The 9219-nt window shown below is 26.1% G+C and overlaps 1 protein-coding gene across 1 annotated transcript in view; it reads right to left on the bottom strand.

Moving 5' to 3' along the window:
* LOC107445618 (uncharacterized) overlaps positions 1-5035 on the bottom strand; it is a 27783-nt gene extending 22748 nt beyond the window's left edge. Inside the window, exon 1 of the mRNA XM_021148770.4 lies at positions 4870-5035. Coding sequence (XP_021004429.3) covers positions 4870-4884 — 15 coding nt within the window. The 5' untranslated portion in view covers positions 4885-5035. The remainder of the gene's footprint in view (positions 1-4869) is intronic.
* Positions 5036-9219: the final 4184 nt, after the last annotated feature.

Genomic DNA, 9219 nt, shown 5'->3' with positions numbered 1-9219 from the left:
TTTGTTCAATAATATTAAAAACGTATAATTTGAATAGCATGTAAACAATTAGGAGATTTTGTAAAAATGCGAACGCATAATATAAATTACTTTAAAAGCACATCGAGGTTTAGCAATTTTCAGCATTATAATTTTGAGTATCTTTGTCAGAAATGAAATAAAATAAAGTATTCACATTAAGGTTTGCAAATTTACATCTAAGGAAAAAGTTCGCTATTAAAAAACGATGAAACACTTATGAAGGTGGTGTTTAAAGCATTATAACCAGTTTTATTACCTGATAAAATATGGAGAAAATTATGATGTAAGACATTCATCACCTGTTTAGTTTCAGCTTGTATACAGGTTTTTAATTTGCTAATCTTGTCTAACTTGTTAATTAAATTCTCGTTTTGATAAAAAAAAATTCCTTTTTTTACCTGACTTAAATACTAATTTTTAACAGTTAATATGAGTAATTGTTTTAGTTCATTTTTAGCAAGGATTATAAAAGTATATATGAAAGGCGGCAATTGACTAACACCATATATTTAATAAACAAATACAAACTATATAAGATATTGTAATGGTTATTAAAAATATAAGCAAATCTATTTTTTCTTCATTTTTCGGATAACAAATTTGAATTGTTGCTTTGATTATTAGAATTAAAATATATTTACCAATTTACAATCACAGCCGTTTTGTTCATTATACTCACATAAAACATAAATTAAAGCCTTATCGAATAGTTTTGAGGTAAATATGATTAATTTTCAAAATGAATTTTTCCTCATTATTTAAAGATTCAGAATTCATAGTTTGATCCTAAGAATATAGAAGGAAGTAATTATTGGTTAAAAAATAAAATTAATGAATTTTATTTTAATTTTCTTAAAAATGTGGGGAAACAGCCATAAATATGTATGAATTGAATGATGGAAAAGGTCTTTAGCTGTAGCAAAATGTCTTTCAATAAAGATTTTTAAATAATTTAACTTTTCTTCCTTTTGTCCTATGCATGAATTTAAATCTATGAATTTAAATTTGGCTTCAGAATATTTATTATAGAAATTAGTGATTAGCGTTGGTTTTTAGATTTTTAAATAGGCTGTTACGTACTTTAAAAGTTTATTTTCTCGAAATAAAATTAAGAACTTGCTAAAATCATGTTTCGAATTTAAATAAATTGCAGTTGTTATTTTTATTTTTGAAATATTTTACGTATATGCAGTTAACCTGCTTTTATGAGTGGGCATATAACAATTATTTTTAAACAATAAATGAAATGGAATTAAAAAAAATTAAATACACAAAAAATTGCAATGGTAGTGGTGTAAATTAATGTAACTAAAAATGTTTCAGGTCTGATTTATAAACGTGCTCTCTAATATTTACACTAAAATATTGTAAAATAAACTAATATTAGCTATACAGGTCAACACATTACACGTTTTTCCTTTAAAATGTCACAGAATAAAGAAATAATGTCAGTCAAAACCTTTTATTTGTCCTTCCATTATTATACTTAAGTGTAAAATACGCCATTTATTCAGTTTACGTTTATCAAATTCTATTACAGGTAAATATTTAAGAAAGATATTTTTTTACTGTTCTTAATTTAATTAATTGTCTTAATAAAAATTGGCATGAAAATAGCCTCCTCAAATGTTTTATGAAATAAAACTTTTCTTACAACATTTAACGATTCATTGAAATTTGATTACTTTATTTCTTAACTCTTTCCAAATGTCTAGAGTGCTCAAATTTCAACTGGAGCTATCTGTCTGCTGGGAATGCAAGTTTCTTATATGGTTCAAATGTATGGTAAATGTTTCGCCATTTTATGGTCAATATACATCTCACAGAGAAAAAAAATATGGTCAAAACTACTATCTCTTTTTCTTTAATTTCATAGCGTTTCTAGCTCCATGGGAATACCAAAAAGTTCAGTAGTTTTTACCAAAGAGCTTTGGTAATGATTTTGGTAAAATTAACAATAACATATAATTTTATAATATGTAATAAAATGTGATAAATGTCATAAAATTTGGCATTTTTATCATAATACTTTAGAACATGGCGCCGAAACCATTTATTCGGTTAAATTTACTTTTGAGTTTTGTTTCGTTTTCAAAATATGTGGTAATAAGAACTATGACTTAGAAAACCAGAATTTCCAACAAAACGTTTTATAAAAGCGAAAAAATTACCATAAAAGCGAAACAATTACCAAATAAATAGTTAAATTACCTTATATTTTGGTTTTATTGTCATAATTATGTTTTTTTTAACTAGAAATGTGATAAACAAAAAATGCGGTAAATTTTATCAAAAAATTTTCTCCGTGCAATAGACAGATTAACTGGCAGTTAACTAAGAATAAGAATATAGTTAAACACTAATTATTTAAAACTAAACTTTTCACGTGAACTAAAACGGCAAAAATAATTGTGTTTTTATTAAACAAGAGAAAAAAATTGATAGAGTATATAACTTTCCTAATATTAAAAAACAATTTATGCTAATTATCTTTTTTTTCTTCATTAGAGCTATATTATATTATAATAATTTATCTATCATTACACAAAAATTACTATCTAAAATTATTATTATTATAATAAAACAAATGTCATTTTAATTCATTTTATAGTTATTAATCAAACATCATAAACATAAAATAAATATTATGAAAAACATTTAATCATTTCGATATTGTATTTAATTCCATTCTAATATGAAAGTTATTTGAGTAGTTCTGAAATATAAAATTCTTTATTCGGCAAATTTTAAGAAATATCTACAAAAGCGATGAAAAAATTCAATCAATATACAATTATCCTCATACTTAAAAATTCTGAAATATCTTTTATTAATTAATTAAATTTTATAACAAATTTGGAAGAGTTATTTATGACTTCCATCCTCTTTAAAACAAAAATGAAATAAAAAGAAAAGGGAAATGGTTATGAAAAAAATGGTGAAAAGTGGCTTTTCTTTGTATCAATAGTTAAATGCAGGGGCTGATATTGAAAATGAATAAAATGCTTCTGTCATTCTAGGAAACAACAATAAAATATTAATTCTGAAAAGGTTACTAAATTATAAAATTTGTTTAATATCGGATAAAATGTGACAATCTCTAATAAGATTACTTATGATTTTTAGAAATAATTAGGAAAAAAAAATTAAAAATTATTTTACACTTAATATTTCCCCCTTTTAATTGATGCGTATAGAAATGGTTTTACAAAAGCAGAACGAAAGGAAAATTTCTTGGAGTGATATTTGTCATTGAATTTCGATTTTTAACTGAGTTTTAACAAACTGAAGATGCATTATAATGATTCTTTTTGTTTTATGAAAAAGTTAGTTAAAACTCGTTTAATGTTCAATAATTAAATATGACTATTAATTTATTTTAATCTCTCACTCTCAAATAACTCTTTAATGCGCATATTAACAATGATATCAAGTTTACCTAAATTGTACCATAATACGATAAAAAATCTGAAATAAAATTAACAATATCAAATATAATTTGTAATGGCATTAATTCAAATATTGTGTCCATCATAGTATGTTAAAGGGACAATCTATTGCTCTTATGAGTTTCATTTCAAATGATACTGACTATATATTGCAGTTTATTTATGATATATATTTTTTAAATTTCACATACAAAACAATTTTCTATAACAAAATATTAACATTCAAAAACAAATGATTGAAATTTTGCTAAATTATTTTACAAATTTCAAATTATATTATTTAAAGTTTTGGTTTGTCATTACAATAGATTAAAAAAAAGTTAAGACTAATTATTTTGAAAGTTTCATCAAATTAAATTCGAAACTCTACTGTTGAAAATTGTTTGTTGAGACTCTCATAAGAGAAAGATAAGATAAAATTGTTTTCTGTGATTAAAACAGCATCCATAACAAGCTCTAAATAATGTATTCCAGAAAGATAATATTAAAATATTGTAATTAACCAAATTATAAATATTGTATCCATCCAATCTACAACTATGATATTGAAATATTGAGTTCAAGCCAGCTAGAAATATAGTATTTGACCAATAAAAATTATATTGGAATATTGTTTTCAAAAAATCTAGATATATAACATTAGATTATTGTATTCAACTGATCTACAAATATAATATTTATATAAAGTATTGAACCAAGATAGAAATATAAGATTTAAATAAGGTATTCAACTTATTGTGATATAATTCAAGTAAGTTAAATATATTAAATAATTTTTTACAAATTAAACAAATCAAATCATTGACATTATAATCACAATTTGTTTTTATCATAAAAATTTGTATGTGATAAAAAAATACGATTTTATGTCATACAAGCATGATAAATTTTAAATTATATTATTAAAAAATTTGAAATACAACTCAGATGAGTAAAAAATATCAAAACAACTTTTTTTGTTTGAATCAAGCAAAATAAAATCAAAATTCATCAGAAGAAGAAAAATATTTTTATTTATCTCCATGTTAAATTTAAAACAGTTCAATTTATAAACAATATATTTCATTTTTAAACAATATATTCGGAAGTTTTTCGCGTGCACTACTTAATCTTTTACAATAGTGAAAGATTAACTTACTTAATTTAATTTAATTTTTAATGAAATGTCTTAAACGTTTTTCTCCAAAAATTCCAATAAAATTGAAAAATAATTAAGAGATTAATTTCTGATAAATAGACGTTTTAATGTTTTGCAAATAAATAGAAATCAGTTTGGAAAAAAATAGCTAAATTTATTAAACTTAGACGTTTTTGAAGGGGTTAAAAAATATCAATAAAAGTGAAATTAAGGGTAAAAACTTACTCTCAAAATTTCATTATAATAATTATATTTACTCACCTTAATATTCCACATGGCACTTCACAAAGTCAAAATTTTAAAAAATTTAATTGATTTTTGTAAATTTTACGTTACATTAATTTTCCCGAAGTATATTTTATCCCTCCGCAATTTTATCCTTGATAAGATGATACCTGGGATGAAATGATGACAAGTAACAGGTCAGCTTCACAGTTGGCATATTTATACAAGCCTTTCATGCCGGTCGCGGATGGTTTCCATGACAACCTCGCGCATGCGCTCTAATCCCAGCCTTGCAAATGGCGGTAGAAATGACTCCTTGTTTTAAAACTGCTATAGTTATTCCAAAGAAAAGCTTTGACATTACCTGTCGTTATAGTCAAAGCACTGTCCTCTAGTTGCCTTGACATAGGAAGTATAGAATTTCATCTACTTGAATTTTTCCGAGATATATTTATTAGATAAACAGTTTAAAGAGGCGTTATTTCTTTAAAGAATGCTTCCTGTACAATAGGTTGCAACAGACATTGGAAGACGAAGGTCGTTTTTGAAAGAGAGGATATAGTTTTTATTGGTTCGGATTTTACAATAAATTAGAAGAATGATCTTCTACTGAATGCGTAATGCCATGGGAATAAATTTTTAAAACAATTAAAAGGATACATTTGTCAAATTCTCGAACGCGAATCACCCACTCTTCAAGGAATTGTTGCCTCTTGTTGTGCAAATGCTGTAGAAGTCAATAAAGAAAATAATGATACATTTTACATGCTCGATTTATTCTTTTAAAGTATGTTAACTGTTTTACGCATTATCTGCCTAAGTGTGTTAACTTTTGTTAGGTTCAGATAAAAAGCTCAATCACTTTGTGAAATCCGGAGAAGTTCAGCAAGGTTTTGAGTTACCCAAGACTCGAAGATAACCTTTGGTTTTAAACAACAGCCTGTATATTTGTATCTTTTTCACTCAAAATTTCTTTTAAATTATGTCTGATTGAAAATACTGTATTGTATTTTCATATGTAGTTGCAATAGCAAATTAAAACAAAAAAATTTTTTATATTGAAAAAGTAAATTTATGAAGTTTTAATTATTATTTATTTATACTCATTATAAACTTTTAAAGCCCCACCTTAGATTACTTTAGTTTTTTTATTTTTATTGCATTTCTCAGATTGATTTTTTAAATTAATTAAGAGTAATTTACAATTCTTTTTCATAATTTATTAAATTCGATAATTCTCGCACGAGAGCAGATTTTTTAAAGAATGAGTGTTTTACATTCTAATTTTTTTAATTCAATGTGTGGAGTCTGTGTAAAGGAATTTTTAATTATTTTTTTAAATTTCTTTTAATAAAAGAAGTTTACGAAAACTTACAATTGGTAAGTCGTACCTGAATCGTATCTAACATTGAACCATATTTGATACATCGAAGCAATCAAATAAATCAACTGAAAACAGAATTGCATTTAAAATATCAAAGCAATCAATCAAATTACTTTTTTATAGAAAAATAAAAATAAAACTCAAAAATGATGGAACATCAGAAATATTGTACATCACATAACCAGGAGCATTTTGACAATGATACTGCTCGTTTTTTAACAAAAAAAAATTGTGGAAAATTATTTTGAATTCTTTCAAAAGCGATCATTTTTTACAAAGAAAAATGTTTTTGCGTATGAAATGTTTTACTGTATGAATTGAATATATCGTCGGTTAGTGTTTAAATCTGAAAACTGCTTGAAATGCGAGTTTACGAAAATGGACGCAGCTCTACTTGCATGTCTTTGAAAATGGACATATTTAAGAAAACGGCAAAGACTTTGATGCCATTTTACAAACTTCTTTTATGTTGTTCTTTTTTAAAGAACAAATTAATGAATCTAACTAAATTCATCATGTAATTATGTAATATGGTAATTCACCTAAATCCTTTGGTATATTTTAAAAAATTAGTCTGTTTTTGAAAAAATTGTAAAAGTAAATTGTTGTTTTTAGAAGGTTGCTACAGTGCTACAAATTTATAATAGTTTTACTAAATTTAAGTTCTAGAAATTTACAGTTTTAAAACTTACTTTAAAGTTTAGAATCCTGAATACGATGACATCGTCTGAAAAGTTACAACTGTAATATACCTACCCACCCCGAATCAGAAGTAAGTGACTTTGCTTCATAATGATTATGCTTAGTGTCTAAATAAGTAAGGAAAAGTAAGTACGTAATTCCTCGTTTAGTAGTTAAATTTAAGTTAAACACTGAAAAGGTTCATTTTTTACTCTGTCCATTTTCGTAAACACGCAATTCCAGCTGTTACTTTTGCGTAAGCACACTTTGAGCTACGTACATTTTTGTAAAAACGCGTATTTTGCTGTGTTGTTTTTTGTCAACACGCATTTCGAGCTGCGACCATTTTCGTAAATAAGCATTTTGAGCTGCGACCATTTAAAAAAAAAACATTTCCAGCTTTTTCCAGTTTTGTAAACACGCATATTTTAAAATTTCGATTTTCGTAGAAACTCATTTCGAAATGTGACCATTTTTGCAAGCGAGCATTTTGGGCTGTGACAATTTTCGAAAACATGCATTTCGAGCTTTGTCTATTTTCGGGAACATGTATTTTGAGCTGTGTCCATTATCGTAAACACACATTTCGAGCCGTGTCCACTTTCTTAGACATGCATTTTGAGCTGTCTCACTTTTCGTAGACACGCATATCTTGTAATATCAATTTTGGTAAACATTTCGAGCTGTGTACAGATTTGAAAACTCCCCGATGAGTTGATCATTTTTGACAACAATAACTATCGATTACGATGGCACAGCGATCATTATTGGCCAAGGTAAACTGTAAAAAACATTATCATCGAGAAATTATGCTCAAATACAATATTAGAATTATTGATAAATTTCATTTGGTTAACGAAATTAATGACCAATGTTAAGTGGAAAACATGTTGGTATTTTTAGAAATGTGATGATGGTTAGAATGTTTTCGGGTGATGTATCACAACATGAAAATTTTGGTTTCGTTCAGTGATGCTGATCAGTCACTATACAGAAACCAAACTGGATTTAGTTTTTATTTATAATGCATGCATGGTTCATTAAATAACAGAAAATGATACAATTTCAAAAAATTAAATTCAAATACCAATTATGGAGACATGAATTTCGAGATTTATGATTGTTTTTGTGTTTTTAAAAAAGAAAAAAAAGTTTATCGTGTTTATTGGTGTGATTAAGAATAAAGAAATTTCGAAAACTCAAGTTTGCTGGACCGTAATAATTTTTTTCACCCCTTTCATAAATAATATATTATTATTTTTCGTTCATGAAATAAATTTAGGCAACTATATAATAACTAGGCATCATTAACTTAAAACATTTTAATATGAAATTTTATTTCACTCATTGCGAGCGAAAAATGGGATGAAAAAAATAATAACTACTTACTCATATTTTAAAGCTTAATAATAATTAATATAGCTTAATATGTTACTCCTTTGCATTATAATGACTGGCGAAACTAAAAATGGTCAAGTCAAAGTTACCACTTCTAAACACAAGCTGATTTTTTTTTCTCTCGCCTTAAAAAAAAAATTTATTTGAGCAGAATAGCAATTTATTCTATACATTCAGACTCAAACTTTCGAAATTCAGTTATTATTAAATAACTCTTACGTGTGTTTTCGACTAAGTAAGTTCTTAGATGTAAGCATTAATATATTCTTTCATCTTTATAACTAGACAAAAGAATTTTCAACCACGTTATAAGATTTGAACCAATTGCATTCATCCATTTATAGGTTATTTCTCAGCAGATGGCTTTCATAGCTCATTTCCGTTACTTTTTAAGTTTAAGTTTAACTTAAAAGGGAAGCGGAACGCCAATCTATTGTAAAACTAAAACATTGACTGTCTGTCTGAGCTCATTTACGAGCTGCCTGAGCTCTTTGTGATTTTGAAATTAACTTGAAAAACAAGAGGAATACAAATCTAACAAAAATATTGAACAATTCTTAGTTTCCTTCCATAGCTGGCTTTGCAATTTTGAATTTAACTGAAAAAAGAAGAACACAAGTATAACAGAAACATTGATTGACTGTTTTATCTCCCTTCCATAGCTTTTTAAGTTTGATTTCAACTTAGAAGACAAATGGAACACAAGTCTCACAAAAACACTGGTTATCGGTCTTAGCTCACTCTTATAGATTTGTAATTTTGATTTAAACTTGGAAGGTAAAAGGAACACAAGTCTCACAAAAACAGTGGTCGTTGGTCTTAGCTCACTTCTATAGATTTTTAATTTTGATTTAAACTTGGAAAACAAGAGGAACACAAGTCTCGCAAAAACACTGAATGGCTGCCTTGGCTCACTTCCATAA

Source organism: Parasteatoda tepidariorum, chromosome 6, assembly GCF_982258835.1.
Source record: "Parasteatoda tepidariorum strain Cologne lab strain chromosome 6, Ptep-v5.0, whole genome shotgun sequence".
In the NCBI taxonomy this organism is placed as follows: Eukaryota; Metazoa; Arthropoda; class Arachnida; order Araneae; family Theridiidae; genus Parasteatoda; species Parasteatoda tepidariorum.
The sequence above is the reverse complement of the archived record's forward strand: the minus strand, read 5'-3'. Positions and strand labels throughout refer to the sequence as shown.